Raw genomic sequence first — 18,221 nt, forward strand, 5'->3', positions numbered from 1 at the left:
AAACACGGTGAAGACAAGATGCGCTGCTCATTCTCCTGGTGGGTTTAGGAGTTGGCCTCCCAGACCAGTTCGCCCAGATGCAGAGAAAGCATGGAACACCAGGAACTGCCCTGCCTGGCTCCTGAGGAACCTGTCTGCTCCACACTCCCGCAGCCTTCCTCCACCAGGCCAGTGCCCTTTGGTGACTTCGAGTTGCCCTGCGAAGCGCATTAAGTTTTCATGAAGGCACAGTCCATGCCTGGACACAGAAATGCAGGCAGAATTCGCAGCCAAGTCAAAGTGGGGAGGAGTCCCTGCCAGCAGCTGCCCACTGCTGTAGAAACTCCTAAGAAACAGGCTAGCAACAAGAAGAAATAAAACAAACTTTGTTTAAAGTTAAACTTTGTTTAAATGGGAGATGCCCCTCAACATTCTATGGCAGAAATCCCTGAGAAGTTTCTTTCCTGTGTCATTTCTGAGGCCTTTTCCCCCCCTCACGCCCCTGAGGCGGTGAGCTCAGGTGTCCCAAGAGAGGCTAGGTGGGGAGGGCGGCCACAGGGAAGGAGGAGACAAGGGAAATACCAGCAGTGAGACACACACACCACTGGCTCACCTTCAAAGCTGGACTACTCGACAGTGTTTAGAACTTGGTCATAGCCAGTATCCATAGTGAATAATTACCTCAAAGGCTTTCACTAGTTCCTCGTCTCTCTAAAAAGGGTCCTTGATTACTTGGCACTGGAGTCAGGGATAGGCAGCACTGGAGAGCCATAACTGACCTATAGCTTTCCTCTTCCACCAAAAAATACCCCTGTGATTCTTTCTCAGCCCTATTTACCTCTCCCTGCAGTTTCTTTTCTTTTTTTTTTTTTTTAAGATTTTATTTATTTACTCATAAGAGACACAGAGAGAGAGAGAGGCAGAGACACAGGCAGAGGGAGAAGCAGGCTCCATGCAGGGGGAACTCGATCCAGGACCCTGGGATCACGCCCTGAGCCGAAGGTAGATGCTCAACCATGGAGCCACCCAGGCGTCCCCCCATCCCCAGTCTCACTGAGCCATAGCTGACACAACACTGCACTAGGTGATGGTACAACGTAATGACTTGTCACCCTTATTTTGAAGTTCCTAAACCATCACAGGTTAACACCATTTAGCCAAGGATCACGTTTACCCTCTTGCCAGATGCACTGACAACAGATCTATGAGACACCGTCTTCACACATGGGGCATCAGGAGCTCAGGACAGTAACTGCCCAGAGAGGTGAAGGCTGCCACCTGAGGCCTCCAGTTCACCAGGGATCCAGGGCTCCTCCGAGTTGGGAAGACAGAGTTTGGGGGCTGGGGAGGCGGCAGTGGCTGGGGTCTGTGGGCCTAAGTCCTGGAAAGGAGAGATCTGTAGAGAGTCCGTCCCACTGCCCCCCTAAAAATCCCCCAACAAGTTTATAGCTGAGTACTGATGAGGGCATTCATGGGAGGAAATTACCCAGAGCTGGGGAAGAACCACCAAAAGGGGAAGACAGAACAATTCCTGAGGCTCACACAAAGCTGGAAACAGTTTGCATTCCCACCTTTGAAAGTGAAAACCTTGTCAATCATAGGGCTTGGAGCTTAGAAGATTACAGCTTCGGAAGTGGGGATAATTAGCTCTACATTAGAGGCTGCCCTAGTCCTGTGGAACAGAGCTTAAAAGCAAGGCTCGAAACCACCAAACTGTTTGTAAGTGACCTAGTGACATCCCAGAACAAAGCCTGAGCATATTTATGGGAATTAAAAAAAAAAAATCCAGCATCTGAAAAGGCAAAATTCACGAAGTTGGTGTCCAATTAAAAATAATCAGGAATGCAAAGAAGCAAGAAAATGCAATCTATAAATCCATTTTATAGATATTTATAGAGGAGAAAAGTCAGTGAGTAGAAACAGAACCAGAAATAACACAGAAGACAGAATTTGTAGACGAGCATGTCAGAACGTTTACCATGACTTTACCTCCAAGCATGGGTGTTAAGGAGAGATACAGAGGACGTAAGAAAGACTCCAGAGATGGAAACGCGGTATCTGAACTAAACTCCCCCAGACACTCAAAGCAGCCACCCAACTGCCCCAGTCAGAGGCGCAGCCCGCTCCCATCTGTCTGTCTCTGAGGGTTCTGTGCTTCTCACTTGCCAGTTCCCTTCACGGAGGCTGTCTTTCATCTCCTTCCACAGACAGCAGGGATTTCAGCAGTGTGCTTCAAACGAAACCTCTCTGCAGGAAAGAATGGGTGAGGTTTGGTACAATGTGCTACAGAGAGAAAATGTGCCACCCCTGTGGAAGGTTCGGGGGTCTGGCCCGCCCCCCAGCTCCCACAGCAGCAGACCTGGCCACAAGGGAGGCCCCAAGGGCAGGGAAGAGCTGCAGAGCCCTGGGAAGAGCTGCAGCCGCACAGACTCACTCCACTGCCTCTAAGTAAATTGTGAGGACCAGGCTGCATGTCATTGGTTTTCAAAGTACATCAGGATGAAATGTCACTAAAGCCTCATCAGGTCACTAACCTGACATTTGGGGTGTTCTCCTGGGTCCCCAGTGAGCACCTGCTGTCAGCATCACCGTTCCCCGACCCTACCTGTCTGTACACACTCTGAACTTCTGACAGCCCTGTGGGGAGAGAAGCTGAGCTGGGGAGAGAAAATCCAGCCCGTGTCAGCACCAGGGTGTTTCTGCCAGCACTTCATACAGGTTAGCACAGCTGATTATTTGTGGGCAGTAAAGAATGATAAAGGGAAAGCAATAAAAAAGTAAGCAATGTCCTTGTCCAGGAGAGCCCCTCAGGCTGGGAGCCACTAACCCCCACTCGCTGGGCTGCTGAGAGCGTGGGGAACGGCCGGCTGTATCCCCAGCAGCTGTCAGAAACCTTCCACCTCCTCGGGAGTCCTGTTTCCCTGAAATGCTTGCACGCAGATGCCGTGGCTGCAGAACCATTGCTTTCATTTGTGGGATGTGGGACCATCGCCATGGGGCTCGCGCCTGTCACTTCCTTGGATCCTCTGATAGGCCTCTCAGGGGGCGCCATCCACATTTTAGAGGCGGGGGGGAGTTCAGTGCAGAAGCATCAGAGCTGGACAAAGCCCACAGAAGCCTCTGCTTCCAGAGTCCTTAGGTAGAGCAATGGGCCTTCCAACCCCAGGCCGACATTCTCGATGGGAGGGGGGCAGTCACCTGGCAGCAGCTGCCCCTATTACTTCCTGACGCGCTGGCTCTCCTTCTGAGGAGCAGGGCATCCTTGGAAGGAGGAGGGAGACAGACACCAGGACTGGTGACTATGAATGAGCACCCTCCCCAAGTTGTCCCTACAAATTTGCCCACCCTGGACCCCACGGACAGTGTGGGGTCTGGGGAGGACGCTGAGTGGGGGAAGAGGATCTTGAGCTCCAGTGTCTACACTTTTCTGCTCAGGAACCTGGGAGTGAGCATGCCCCCAGAAGCCACACCCTGTCCTCCACTTCCTCCCTGGAAACAGCTGCCCGCCCCAGGCAGCGAGCTAGAAAACTATGACAAAGTGGATGAAATCATGAGCAATCCGTTCTTACATTGGGAAATGGCAAATTCGATGTGTGGAAGCGCTGTCTACGACTTCAGAATGGTCCACAGTGCGTACGAGGATAACTTCAGACTCCCTTTGTTCCCAGTGAAAGCTGTCGCTTGTGCCAGTGAGTTATGACCAAATGCTTTAATACCGTATTTCGAGATGGAGGCTCAAAATAATATCCTCTGTACAATCTGAAGTGACAAGGAGACAACTGTGCTACATGACGAACTGAGTTCAACATTGTAATCACCTGAAGCTGAGAACCCACCTGTCTAGCAATGTACCTTGGAACTGCTGTGCTGCAGACAAGGGCTCCCGAGTGGGCATCAGCTGTCATTAGGAACAACCACCACATTTCGTTTCTTGGCTAACTCAAGATTTTCGTTTTTGCCTCCGTCAGTTTTCCAGGATCTAGAAACAGCATCTCGTCAACAGTTTTCCCTAACAGCACATAGGATTCACTCAACACCAAGACTGGGGCTGAGGCCTAGACACCAATGGAGGGCTGGGGTCCGGCTCCCCAAAGTCAGAACTGTCTGGGCTCCCACCAGCCCCCATCTCACTTTCTGGAGCCTGGCCCTGCTCTCCCATCTCTCACACTGTCCAGAATACAGCCCCCTGAGACATGCCCGCAGGGACTCCAGGCCTCCAGTGCCCTGAGGACTGGGACTCCTTCCCATCGGCGGGTGAGGTCATGAAGGGTTCATGTGTCAGCAGCAGAAGGGCAAGAAACCGGATAGAGCAGAGCTGTCCTAGGGCAGCAGGAGCTGAGGATGGAGCCACCACGTGCCCTGCTTCAGCTCCTAGTTTGAGAAATGGGCTTCCTGCAGAAGCCACTCTGGGCTGCATCTGGCTAAGGGAGGGCTCATGAAGGGCAGAGCTGTCTTTGATGCATTTTGAGTGTCAAAGGAGATAAAATGGACTTTAGCACATGCTCAACCTTCAAATTCTATCTTCCAGCGCTCATATCCAGGTTTCTTCCCATCATTACTTGTCCCCTGGGAGCCTTCTCTCTCCTGAGTCAGCTCTTCTTTCCAAACCACCCTCTTTGGTCACCGTCCTGGCTCCAGAGCTAGTGGCCTCTGTCAGCACCCCACAGCACCCCACAGCAGCCCGTAGCAGCCTGCAGCATGCCGTAGTACCCCCAGCACCCTGCAGCACATTGCAGCACCCCACAGCACCCTGTAGCATGTTGCTGCACCCTGCAGCACATCGTAGAAAGCCTAAGCACCCGCAGCATGCTGTGGTACCCACTGCCCTGCGCACACATCCCACTAGCACCCCTACACGACTAGGCCCCAAACCCAGGAGCCCTCTGCCCACCCTCTACTTCTGCCCCCGCTCCTGCCTCTCTCCCATGCTCCATCTCCCCCTGGCCAGAAGCCCCCACGTGGCCTCTGTTCTTAAGCCCTGAGCCTTGTCATTCTCGACAAATAATGAGCCCAGTAGCGGAGACCAGGACAACTGGGCATAAACTCTGAGTATCCCCCAGGTCTCGGGCCTCGGGCTTTGGAACCTCCCAATTCACCTCCTTCTCCCTCTGAAGGGCAGGTTTCTCCCCTGTCCATCAAGGGGGGCCCTCTTCCCCTCCCGGCTCTTCTTCAGCTGTGCCCTGCAATCCCTTGGGTTTTCTCATTGCCCTCTCTCTACTGTCCTCCCTGCTGCCCCATCTAATAGAACCCTGAGCAAGTGCTCCCTTGACTCTGATAACCACTGAAGATGTGCTCCTTTCCTGACTCTTCACCTGAGACCTCACCTACCCACCTGCTCATCCCTCCAGGTTTTATCTTTGTTCAGCTACACAACAGATGCCTTCACAGGTTGATAGGGAAGGGATGCTTTCACAGAGGAGAGGTATTCCTTAGGGGTCCTCTGAACATGGCTTGTCACTTCATGTTACCTCCTTCTAAGTGCCAATGAAACACACACTGAACAAAATTAGAAAGCACCGGAAGTGGGCAGTCCCTCCTGTTGGGAGGATCTACTCTTTGCAACCTCCTGGGTCCCCAGAACCCTGTGGCCAGGCAGCTGTGTGACCAGGTCCTGGTGGTCGTCAGTGGTGGTCTGACGTCCCCTGCCAGGCCTGGCCCACGAAACTCCCACACTATCCTCACTCCTACATGTTACAGACAGCAGAGCCCCCCAGGAGGGTCGGTCCCCCTAGAGCCTCTGTGAGCCTGGCCAGCCTGAACAGCCAGATACGACCCCCTAGTGTGGTTTAGCCCTGGGATGTCAGGGTTCACCTGTCACAGCAGGTACTGATACCTCAACTAGTACACTCATCAACCCTCCTCCCAATGTCTTCCCTTCCTGTTGCACGCCTGCTTCCAGGTACTCCCGTCCCTAGACTCAAACCCCCAGGGATCTGCTCCTTTCACCTCTGCAGTGTGAGGGTCTCCAGGTACTGGGCACAGGAGAGACACCCGCAGAGTCCCAGAGTTGGCCTGCACCCTTTCAGGTGTGGCCAAGGGCGGCCACTGTTCCTTCGCATGTGAGTTGAATAAATTATCATCAAGAGCAGTTTGCTTCCCCCCCCAGGGAACCGAGGTGGCCATCCCCTTACCTACATATTTTTTTTATAATATATTTTTTTCTTTCTTTTTAAAAATTTTTATTTATCTATGATAGTCACACACACACAGAGAGAGAGAGAGAGAGAGGCAGAGACATAGGCAGAGGGAGAAGCAGGCTCCATGCACCGGGAGCCTGATGTGGGATTCGATCCTGGGTCTCCAGGATCGCGCCCTGGGCCAAAGGCAGGCGCCAAACCACCACGCCACCCAGGGATCCCCCTTACCTACATATTTAAATGTAAGAGCACAAAACAAGGAAATGCATTAATGTGTGTCTGTTAAATAAGGGTTGACATGTGACATACAAGAGGGAAGGAAAGATCACCACTTCTAACCCAGAAGTCCTGCCAGTTGGCAGGAAGACAAAACGGTGCTTCCCTGGCACCGGTGGCCAGCCTCTGGGTGTAGGTGTGCTCAGCGCGGACAGCACAGCCTCTCTCTACCAGATGTCACCACCTGTCCATAGGATGAACAGTCTTCACTATGCGCCTGCATGTGTGCATCAGCCCAGAGCACAGGAAAGCCAGTTTTCAGGGGTGGGTGGCTCCCTCTCCCACGGAAACCTGTCACTGCCCCTCTTCTGGGTGCCAAGCCCCAGGAGATGAAGGGGAAGGAGATGGATAGAATCCTGCATGCACAGTACAGCTGGGTGAGTGCATAATCTGTTGGGAACACAGAGGAAGCCCTTACCCCAGCAGGGGCTCTCACAGAGGGGGTAGGAGCTGGCTGGAAGGGTGTGGGGTTTGGCCTCAGGAGCTATATGAGGGGAGCTGGGGGTGAGACATCCCATCTTCTCCCCAACAGCATCCTCACTGGCAGGAGCCAGCCCCACGCAGCCATGGATTCCAGGGCAGGTAGGTCAGGCAATGGCACACAGCTGGCAGGGACAAGTCTGCGCACCCAGCAGTGCATCGAGAGGATGTGAGACCCAGCAAAGGTGCACAAGAGTGAGGGAGGTGCTGGTGGGCCTTGGGGGAGCACCAGCAAGGGAAAATCTGGGCCAACTCCAAAACTCAGGAACAAGGCAACCACATTCTTCTGCTATGTCGACAGCCAGTCCCTGTTAGGCCCCCTCTAAACATTATGTGATGTGTCTTTAAAGTTAAAACCAGTCCAAGCCCATTTCCTCCCACTCACTGTCTCTACTCAGCGTGCCCCTCAGTCCCCCAAACAGCCTCTGGCTCTGGACAATCACTGCATTTTGTTGGACACAGAGAATGGCTCCTGGCGAATTCCTGTGCTGACCTCCTGACAAGCTGTCACTCCCGCAAACATTTATTAAGCACCCACTGTGTGTAGTCACTTTGCTAAGTGCTAAGGATATTAAAAATGAATAAGAGAAGGACCCTGATCTGAGCAGGGGAGTGAAGAAGTTTAGGAAGTGCTGGAAGCCCTGCACTTTGACATGAACAGGGTCCTATGGCTCAGGAAATGATTTCATGAAGTGAGGACCATTTGAATTGGGTTTTGAAGAGTGAAGAGGAGCTCTACAGGTCCTAGCATAGAGACCCTGAGCTAGGAAGGGCAGTGTGGAGGTTTGGGTGGCTGGAATCTCAGGTCCCTGGAGAGGGTCTGGTGCCGCCATACCAGGTGGAGGTTGTGAAGTTGGGTTTCAGCATCTCATGGCGGGTTTGGAGATCACCACCCTGGAGGCCACTGAGCCCAGGCTGGGAGGGACAGAGAAAGCTGGGACTTGGGGTGGAGGGGAGGGCAGGGCGGATTTAAGAGAAACACTTCAGGTACAGGGTGGAGGGCAGACTAGTGATGAGAGGTTGGTGTCAGGGGCAGGCCCAGCCACTTGGCCTTTCTTGCTCATCCTCAAGCAAGCACGAGCAGACCACCATGACAATGTCTCCCAGGGAGCCAACCTCATATACCCCAACCATGAAGTACAGCTAATGTTTAAATATCCCATTCTGCAGGAGTAAAGAACCATCACGTCACCTGGTAACGGACCTGGGTTAACTGCTGGTGGTCCCAGTCTCCCCACACTCTGCCTAAACAACTGATTTTCTGAACGTGAAAGGAGAACTTGACACTTAAGCTCATTGCATTCTTTTCAACTGTATTTCCAGCCTATCATGGTCTTTGGGATCTTAATCCTGGCCGCGTGGAGAGGTTTTCCTGGCAGACAAGCAACACAGGCAAATTTCCTCATGTGCCTTCTATGTCTCCATCCAGATCCCTCATTAATGCTCAGAGCACAATAGTCCTGTGTCCTGGTTCTGGATCTCTCCAGACTGAGACTAATTTCTATGAACGCTCAACAACAGCTTTCAAGTGAGCAACCTCTCCTATCACGCAGCATGTAAATATCTGCATTGCTTGTCTTGACATTACCCAACTGCACACCTGGCTGAGCTCAGGAAATCATGGTGGGGCTGTCGTGCCTGTACAGAGTGGGGGCCTACCTTCAAGGAGCTCTCACCCTGCTGGGGAGTGGAATTGAGCATTTGTGAGGAAACACTCAGAAATACAAGGCCAAATATGGTCAATTCCCAGGAGTGACAGAGATCTCCAGTAAACTCATGAATGGACCAATGAGCAATTATTCACTCAACAAACCTTCCTAATAGCAGAGCAACAACAGAGTTGGCCCTTGAGAGCCTACCTCATGCCTGGGCTGTGCACTCTGTTATTGTCTTAAAGCCTTGCAATGATCTTCATGAGGTCTATGCTACTGCCCTGGTATGAGAGAGGAACCAGGCTCAGAAAGTCACACATCTAGGCCATGGTGTTGAGCCCAGTGCAGGCTACCTTTGAAACCCATGATGCTCTGAACTGCCCTGAGGCCCATTCATGATTCTGCCACTGGGGCTGCCATGGCCCATGAGAAATAGGCCTGTTCTTGGAGCATGACCTGAGGTCCACATTAAGGGTAGATGCCAAGCATGTCATCTTGGAGCCTTGTGGGAAAGGATGATGGGTCTGGCTTGGCAGGACCTCTGGTTGGGTGTACTCATACCGCAGGGTGGAATCCAAAGCCAAACCCAGCCCCACCAGGACCTGAGAAGAGCGAAGTGCCTCACCTGTGTTCCTACAGCACATTTACCCCACAGCAGGCAGCACTGAGCCCCCACACACAAAGGAGGGGGGATCCCTTGACCCCTGGGCCTGAGGAATTCTCTCAGATTCATTCTCTCTGAAAGAGGAAAACGATGACAATTACTCTGCCTCCTGGAGGCACCGAAGGAAGGCCATGTCACCTTTATGTGTTTGGGTTTATTCCCCGATGGCCAGAGCAACGCTGATTCCTGTCTTGGGTAGACATCAGCTGGGGCGCCTTGCCCAGCTGTAATCCAACACACAGCAGGTGTCAACAACACATGCCATGGTCCTGGTGAGGAGATGGCTGCTGATCGTGACTGTTCAAGAAACCAACAGGGAGAAAAGAACCAGGAGGCAGGTTCAAGACGACAGGCCAATGGCTGGGGAAGCTAGAAAGGCAGTGAGGAGGTCAAAGGCGGGGAAGGAAGTCACGCAGGAGGCAAGAATTGAGGGTGAAGGAGCTAGGTGCGGGCATTCAGTGCCTGAGACCAGCTGGCCCAGGTCACCGATGGGGACACCATGGCAGCCAGGCCCTGTGCATTAGGGGGAGTGGGGACAAAAGGGTTGTTTCTGTAATACTCCAGAAATATAGATATTTCTGGAGATAGGGAACGCCTTCTCAGAAGATAAGCTGCCAGGTCTAGGCCATGCAGCCCCAGCCTGGCTTTATACCTGCCCTACTGTGCCTGCCTGGCAGGCCCAGGCTGAAGAAACGGCCCTGCTTAGGGGAGGATTGTACAATCTGTGAAGCACAAGAGCTTGTTCCCTCCTTACAGATCCACCTGGGTCAAGCACAAGGCCAAGATCTGCCTCAGTGGGAAGTCAGATTCAAACTCTGTGGAAGACCCGAGCTCCAACTGCTTGGATCTCAGAGGCTTGCTCAGCCTCTTGGAGGGAAGACAGCCTGAACTCGGGACCCCCTGAATCCACCCCTAAGGCTACAAGGGGCCGGAGCCACCCACGCACTTCAAAAAGGAACTTATCCAGAAACAGTGAGACATGGTCTCAGGAAATACCCATTTGGGGCTTCTTGTCTACAGTGGTGGCTAAGCGAACAGCCAGGAGACTGCTTCGGACCAGGTCAGGGTGCAGAGCTGCAGCCCAGGCGTCCAGGGCCATGGCATGTGGCCAGGCAGCTGCCCGGGAGCTACCCTGCCCAGGAAGGAGCAGGGTCCAGAGGAGCAAGGCCCCTGCCACGGTGGCTTAGGGGGGGCTTTGCCAATGCTCCTGGGAGGGCAGCTGAGTACCCCTGCACCTCGAGTGTCCTCAGGGCATCTAATCTGAGGAGACACATGAAGGGATCAGGAGCCATGTTGAGAGCAGAGGTGGGACTGTCACTGGAGGTATGAGGCATGGAGGGCTTTCAGGCCAGCGGAGGAAGGAGCCTGCCTCGAGGGAGACATGTTCGAAAGCATCTCCAATGGCTGGGCACTAAGGCCCTGGGGAGGCAGGGACAGGCCATCTGCCCTTTGGGTACATCTGTGGAACCAACGGGAGTCACAGTGCACCCAGCTGACAGGTTTCCCAGCACTGACCCCCAGCCCAGCCTGCCTGATGATGCCCAAGCCCTTCCAGAGGGCGGGTAGCTGACGGGCCTGACCTGGCCTTCCCCAGAGGGTGCCCGTGACCTGCTGAGGCATTCCTTAGCTCCTTAAGCTGCACTCTAAAGTACACAAATGTCAACTGCACACCAGTTTACAACTGCACACAACTCTGAACCACTCCCAAGACTAAGATATCAATACCCCAGCATCCCAGAGTCATCCCTCCCTGCAGAGGCCCCACGGCAAGTGAAAACCGTATATACTCTTTGGTGTCTGGCTTCAAAGGTTTGTCTCTGAGATTCAGTCATGCTTGGAAATGTAGTAGTCTATCGTTCATTTCCTCTGCTGGGTAGTATTCCCATCATATGGATATACCCCCTTTTACTTATCCATTCTGCTGCTGATGGATGGACATTTGCAGCATATCCAGTGTGAGGCCATCACAATAAAGTTTCTGTAAGCATTTCTGCATATGTGTTTGAGTATCCTTGTAAGTTGGCCAAGGAAAACAAGTTCCATAGGCTACCGATGCCTGCAAAGCCAGATTTCTCACTTCTAGACTGCACCGCAAGAGTCACTCTTGATACCAGGTTTATCTAAGCAGCAGGATAGGAAAGAAAATACCCCTGGAAACTGGAACAAATGCCCAAGTGGAAGCTTACACGGTGTTGGAGGAGGTTTGACTTGTACAGTGCATGATAGAGGGGTGTGTCTGAGCATGTGTGTGAGTCCATTTGGGAGTTTGTGACTGTGTGAGCACTGCGTGTGCTGTGTGTGGACCTACTATTACTGTGTGACACAGCCTTGGAATCTCCTGGGCAGTTTATCCAAAATTACTGTGAGAACCACTCATCCAGAGCATTTAGAGAAAGGAGAGGAGGTGAGCAGAGATGAGGCTAGAAAAATAGATAGGAGCAAACTGCATTCAAAGTGGTGAATACTTTACTATAGCATTTGGACTTTATCCTGTAGGTGACAGGAATCACCAGACGTGTTGAACAAACACCCAGTGGCACCCGCACACCACTCAGCAGGCATGGCAAAGCCGGCTGCGTCACCGAGCAGATGTGAAACCCCGCACCAGGCTGAATGAACTACAGTTTGCTAGTGGGGGGAGCCGGAGGGTAGGGCAGTGAAGGGCTGAGTCTGTGTTCATGTTCTGGCTCTGCCATTTATCAGCGAGGAATGGGGACATTCCTGGCTTTCATATACCAGAGTTGTTGAGAAAATTAAATGAGCAAGTACTTGAAAGTGTTTGTCACACAGTCAGCAATAGCTGAAATGATTCTCAGGATAACTGCAGTGGTTAATAGATGAAGCATGTATTGGCTCATGAGTGTACACATGTGACTTGCACTGACAAATGGCACACGTACACACGATGGGCAAACACTCCTGCACACAAACAGCGGTTTACAAATCAGACATTCTAAGATGCTCCCAGCTCAGCCACTGCTCATAACTTACTCATTGGAAACCAAGTGCTCCTCAGTTATAGAAAGGAGACAGGAAATTAACAGGCCCCAAGTCATCTTGGCTTCAGGGACTCGCAGCTGGGTGAGCTGCCCGGTCACCAAGTCCTCAGAGGACTGCAAATGGCCTGCCACAGCCGTTCTTGCAGTGACACGGGGAATGCTGCCTTATCTGGGCTGGGGAGACATGAGCAGCAGTACCTAGGAGAGTCTGGGGAAGCGGGTGCCAGCACAGGATTTCTGTGAGAAGTGGGGAAAGCCCACATCTGTGATGCCCACACAGTATGATGGTCTGCAGCCAGGCCGGGACAGATGACTGCAGGAGCCGAGGCAGTGCTCCTAGCACTGGCACAGCAGTCAGAACAAAACCCAACACAGTCTCCATCCTCCTCTCCACAGGCCAGGAGCCCACCCCTGCCCCTTGCCCCACCTGGTGAAACAGACAGCAGGGTGGAAGAGGAAGCCCATCTGAGAGCATAGTCTTACCTCCACGTACAGCAAGGGGAAGATCCCAATCTTGTCTCCCAGCATGCCTTCTGCCCAGTTGTCATCCACTCTTCTGATGACAGTCAGGATCTCGTCCTGGGGTTGCCGCAGCCCACCATGCACACAAATACATGGACACGCAACAAACACAACAAAAACAGAGACAGTCAGTACTGCAGGAGCTAGGAAAAGATCCCAAGCAATGATGTAAATAATAGTTTATTATCTATTCTGGGATCTGACATATGAAAAGTCTGCCCTTACATCTTCACCCATGGTCTCCCTCTTTCTCTCTTACATATTGATTATAGCTGCAAAAATCCTCAAATAGAAAAGCGTGGCAATTTACAATATGGTTAGTATTTTAAAATTCATGTTCCTATTACTTATTTACTGAAATAAAATAATTTTGAATAAAAATAAATTCAGCAAATATAAAGCTTTTTAAGTTTCTGGCTCCATCCACGAACAAAAAATGACCCAATCCAATTCCATTTATTTTGAGTCATGGGTACAAAAAGCTTTGGATAACCCTCTTAAATTTTTTGGCAATGCAGACGATGCCAAGTATAGATGCACAAAGTGGAAACAGATGGAATGAGAAAGGAAGAGGCATAAAGCATGGAGGAAGAGGAGCTTTCCGGGGAGACTGGCAGCTTGGTGGTTGTGAGAAAGGTCACGCCCAGGATGCCATCATTGTGCCAGGAGCTGCAGGGACAAATGACAAGGGGTGCAGATAGGAGGGTGGGAGAGAGAAAGTGATGGAGAGCAAAAGAGGGAATCCACCAGGGAAGAGGACTGGGGATGAGAGACAACAAGGGGCAGCATCAAGTGTCAAGAGGGCCAGACAGGGATCTCACAGGCAAAATGGTGCCTCCATCAGCAGTCTGTGGCTGGCCTCTATTCCCTCTCCAGTATCCATCCTCCTCACACTAAGCAAGGTTTGTTTATTTATTTATTTTTTCTAAGCAAGGTTTATAATGGAACCCCTCAAAGACTGTCTGCCAAACCACCCTCTCTCCCCCTGCCCTGCCACATTAAAACCTTCCTGTCATTTGTCCCTCAGCAAAATCTGCTAGGGGACTACCTTGCCCATCTGGGGCTTGTGATAAGGAGCTGATGGTCAGCCTAATGGGGTAGCCCCTCCTGGATTTGAAGGTATCATCTGAGTCTTTAATACTTTCATATGAAAGCAATGAATCTTCCAGTGAGGAGCTGAGTCCTCCAAGAGTCTTCAGTACTTTAATATGAAGCAGTAATATGGGACTTGGAGGCTTCTCTCATGTCAGAGACACATTTTAGGCCAGCACACTTCATCAAATTATCAGAAAAGGTGGCTTATCTGTGAGCTAAGGGACCACACATTTTTGGGGTGTTCATCTGGGTCAAGGTAGAGTGATCTAATGAGGGTGGGATATGCCTTTTAGAGAACACAGATAGGGAAAAGCAAGGGTGAGTGTCTGTCAGAGAAGCTCCCCATGGTCTATTTCAAACCTCTCCTCACCTGCTTCTCACAGAGGAGAGTCTAGGAGCAATCATACGCCTCATTTTCTCTGCCCTCATCCCCAACCTCCCAGTTAAAAAAAAAATCAAATAACAAAATAATCTGTGACTTCAGAGTATTTCTTCTCTCAATTGATACAAGCCAGAAAAACACAATAGACACTACAAGGGGAACATATCCTTTCATATGTTACAGGGTAGGTGGTTCTTAGGCTACAGAATGATATTTGTAAGGGTTCCCTTCTAGCTCAGGAATTAGAATGCACAGGCTTTTCTGTAATCGTTGGGCCAAAGCAGCCAACTGTCATGAGGAGAGATGAAGAGAATGCCCCTGAACTCCCATGCCTTGCTCACCTCACAAGTTCAAAACTGGTGAGAGTCCTGGGCCTGTGATGAACTCAACTCAGATTCAGCCAAAGGGAGGCCCTTAGGATGTGTGCTGATCATACAAAGGGAAAGGTAATTGAAGGTTTCCTACATGTCAGAGTTTTTGCAACAATAAAATAGCACCAAAAAAAGGCATTTAATTTTGTAAAATTCAAAAGAAGAAAATGCCAGGTTAATTTTGGTTAAAAACCAGAAAATACCGGGGGATCCCTGGGTGGCTCAGCAGTTTAGCACCTGCCTTTGGCCCAGGGCGCGATCCTGGAGTCCCGGGATCGAGTCCCGCATCGGGCTCCCAGCATGGAGCCTGCTTCTCCCTCCTCCTGTGTCTCTGCCTCTCTCTCTCTCTCTCATAAATAAATAAATAAATCTTTAAAAAAAAAAAACAGAAAATACCATATTATCCACACTATTGCTTAGGACTGGTCTAGACATTAGAGCCAAAGAAATAAAAGAATATAAGACAGAAAGCATGAATATTGGAAAGAAGGTATAAAAAATTTTACTTAGAAAAAACAGTATCAACTAAAATTAAAATAAGCAAATTTGAGAAGTACTGCGAAATTTATTTATTTATTTATTTATTTATTTATTTATTTATTTATTTATTTATTTTACGGGTCAGGCTTTCTTCTTTTTTTTTTTAATGCAATAATTCCTTTATTCTGCAAATGCAAGAAGTTGATTTCTCATCCAGTTGTTGCTAGCTTGTCCCTAGGACTCAAAAACCCCATCATTTTACCATAATCTTGAGATGCTTACACTTTTGTTTTGTTATTAGCTTCAGTAGAATTTAGTGATTCATCAGTTGCATATAGCACTCAGTGCTCACTAGATCAAATGCCCTCCTTAATGTCCATCACCCAATTACCCCATCCCTCTACCCACCTCTCCTCCAGCAACCCTCAGTTTGTTTCCTATAGTTAAGAGTTTCTCTTTTTTTAAATTTTTATTTATTTATGATAGTCACACACAGAGAGAGAGACAGGCAGAGACACAGGCAGAAGGAGAAGCAGGCTCCATGCACTGGGAGCCCGACGTGGGACTCGATCCCGGGTCTCCAGGATCACGCCCTGGGCCAAAGGCAGGCGCCAAACCGCTGCACCACCCAGAGATCCCCAAGTTAAGAGTTTCTTATGGTTTGTCTTCCTCTCTGATTTCATCTTATTTTATTTTTCCTTCCCTTCCCCTATGTTCATCTATTTTGTTTCTTTAATTCCACATATGAGAAAAATCATATGGTACTTGTCTTTCTCTGAGATACTCACATCTTAACCCAAAAGGGCAGGGTGGTTAGTGCAATGCTGGTTTGCTTTACTAGGGGAAGCAATATTGTTGTACATAGGATTGTGCCAATAACTTTGATTCTATTCTGAAGAAGATCATTTGTAGGCAGGTTAGAAGAGGGTCAGGCTTTCTTTACTGGTGAGCAGGCAGGTGGCGGGTGAGTCGGGAGCTGGGGAGCAGCTGGGGAGCAGCTGGGGAGGGGGTCCTGTGGCTGCCTTAATGGCAGACCCGCAGCCCTGGTGGCCAGACGACTCCCCTGCAACCGGGTGTGGACGGCAGGAGTGGGGAGGGGCGGGCGGGGCCGCCAGCAACCATGGGGTCAGAGCCCTCCGAGGCACAACACAGACCCCGAGGCAACCCGCCAGCACGGACTCGGGCAGGCAGGACGCTTGGCGCAGTGGGCAGCGCATCAGTCTCATAATCTGAATACTGCAAATTTTAAAATACATACATAAAAATCATTGGTTTACTCACATACTAGCAATAATAAGTTAGAGAATATGATTAAAATTGTCTATTTAAAAATTTCTCTAATACACCATATATGCCAAAATGAATTACATTAAAGATTTAAATGTTAGAAAAAAACTCGAATGCCCAGGAAGTAAATATGAATTGGTGTTTAATCCCAGCTAGGGAAGGCCTTTTGAAGTATGATAACAATGATTTGGCTACACACAAAAATGAAATTTTCTATAATAAAAACAGCAAAAACAAAACAAAAAGGCAAAAAAAAAAAAACCTAGAAAAAACTTGGAGAATCTATGAGAAACAACAATTTAATATCAATACTACATAAAACTTAAAGATACAATAGAAGAAAAAGACAAATACCTTTAAAGAAAAATAGGCCAAGGACAAAAATGAGACAACTCACAAAAAAGAAGAAAAGTAAATTTGCCATTCAACATATTTTTAAAAGTTATACCTCACAAAACAATACAATTGTAAACAAGAAGAGGTTTTTTTTTTTCTTCAATGTTCTATTTGGCCTATCAAACTAGCAAAAAAGAACATAAAGTGTTGGTTGGCATGCAGGGAATAGGCACTTTATCATTTCTGGTGAAGACATAAATTTATAGCAAGTAGTTCGGCAATTTCTATCAAACATCAAAGCCTGCATACCCACTGATCTAACAAGAGCACTTCTAGAGACTTTACCCTAGGAAAATTAAAGATGTGCAAAAAGATTTAGCTCTGAGAATGTTCATTACAGTGTTGTTCAATTAGAGAGAAACTAAAGACAAATGCCCAGCAAGAGAGGTCTTGTTAACTAAATTATGGTAGTGCCCTCCAATACTATCCCCACCTCTGGCCCACTCTAGCCATCTTGTGCTACATAAGGAGACAAGAGGAAAATAGAGACATCCACATGGAGTTCACAGTTTAACATACAGGTTCCTTAAAAGACTAAGATCTGATAATAGGACCATAGGACTATACAGTGCTCCCCCCCTCCCCAAACACCACCATATTACTAAAGGCCAATTTATAGCAGTTCTTTTTACCTGGTACGTTATACCTGGCTATCAAGGGGGAAAAAATGTATTACTGGACATACTAAAAGGCGAAACAAAACAAAAACCAAAAATACAGTTTGAAGAGACAGAACAAGCATCAGAACAAAACCAGACTCAGACAAAGCACGGATGTTTGGAACTATCAGATGGGGAATTTAAAACAACTCTGATTAATATGCTAAGGGCTATAAAGGACTAAGTATACAGCATGCAAGAACAGATGGGCAATGTAAGTAGAGAGACAGAAAGTCTAAGAAAGAAACAAAAAGTAATGCTAGAGATAAAAACACCATCATAGAAATGAAAAATCTTTAGATAGGCTAATTAGTACTCTGAACATTGTCGAGGAAAGAATCTTTGACTCTAAGGATATCTCAATAGAAACCTCCAAAACCGAAAAGCAAAGAGAACAAAGACTAGAAAAAAAGAACAGGATGTGAGATACCGACAAAACGTGTAATGTATGCATAATGGAAATATCACAAGGAGAAGAAAAAAGGAAAGGAAAGGAAAGGAAAAGAAAGGAAAGGAAGGGAGGAAATAGAAGAAATATTTGACACAATAATGACTGAGAATTTCTCCAAATTAATGTCAGACATCAAACCACAGACCCAGGAAGTTCAAAGAACACCAAGATAAGTGCCAAAAAACCTCCCACAACCTAGGCATAATCAAAGGACTGAAAATCAAAGATAAAGAAAAAATACTCTCCAATTGATTTACAAGGGGTGGTAAAAGGGGAGGTGGGCAGGGGATGGGGTGACTGGGTGATGGGCACTAAGAGGGGCACTTGATGGGATGAGCATACTATATGTTGGCAAATCGAGCTCCAATAAAAAAATACCAAAAACTAAATA

At 49.0% G+C, this 18,221-nt stretch overlaps 1 protein-coding gene across 6 annotated transcripts in view; it reads right to left on the bottom strand.

The window, feature by feature from the left end:
* Positions 1–18,221, bottom strand: part of SH3RF3 (SH3 domain containing ring finger 3) — a 355,665-nt gene that overhangs the window by 124,317 nt on the left and 213,127 nt on the right. For all 6 annotated transcript variants that reach the window (XR_007413521.1, XM_049115371.1, XM_049115369.1 and 3 more), the window contains exon 3: positions 12,671–12,766. Coding sequence is in view for 5 of the 6 variants with exons in the window: in XM_049115371.1 (XP_048971328.1) it covers positions 12,671–12,766 (96 nt within the window). In the remaining variant the exon portion in view is untranslated. The remainder of the gene's footprint in view (positions 1–12,670; positions 12,767–18,221) is intronic.

This window comes from Canis lupus, chromosome 10 (genome assembly GCF_003254725.2).
Source record: "Canis lupus dingo isolate Sandy chromosome 10, ASM325472v2, whole genome shotgun sequence".
NCBI lineage: Eukaryota > Metazoa > Chordata > Mammalia > Carnivora > Canidae > Canis > Canis lupus.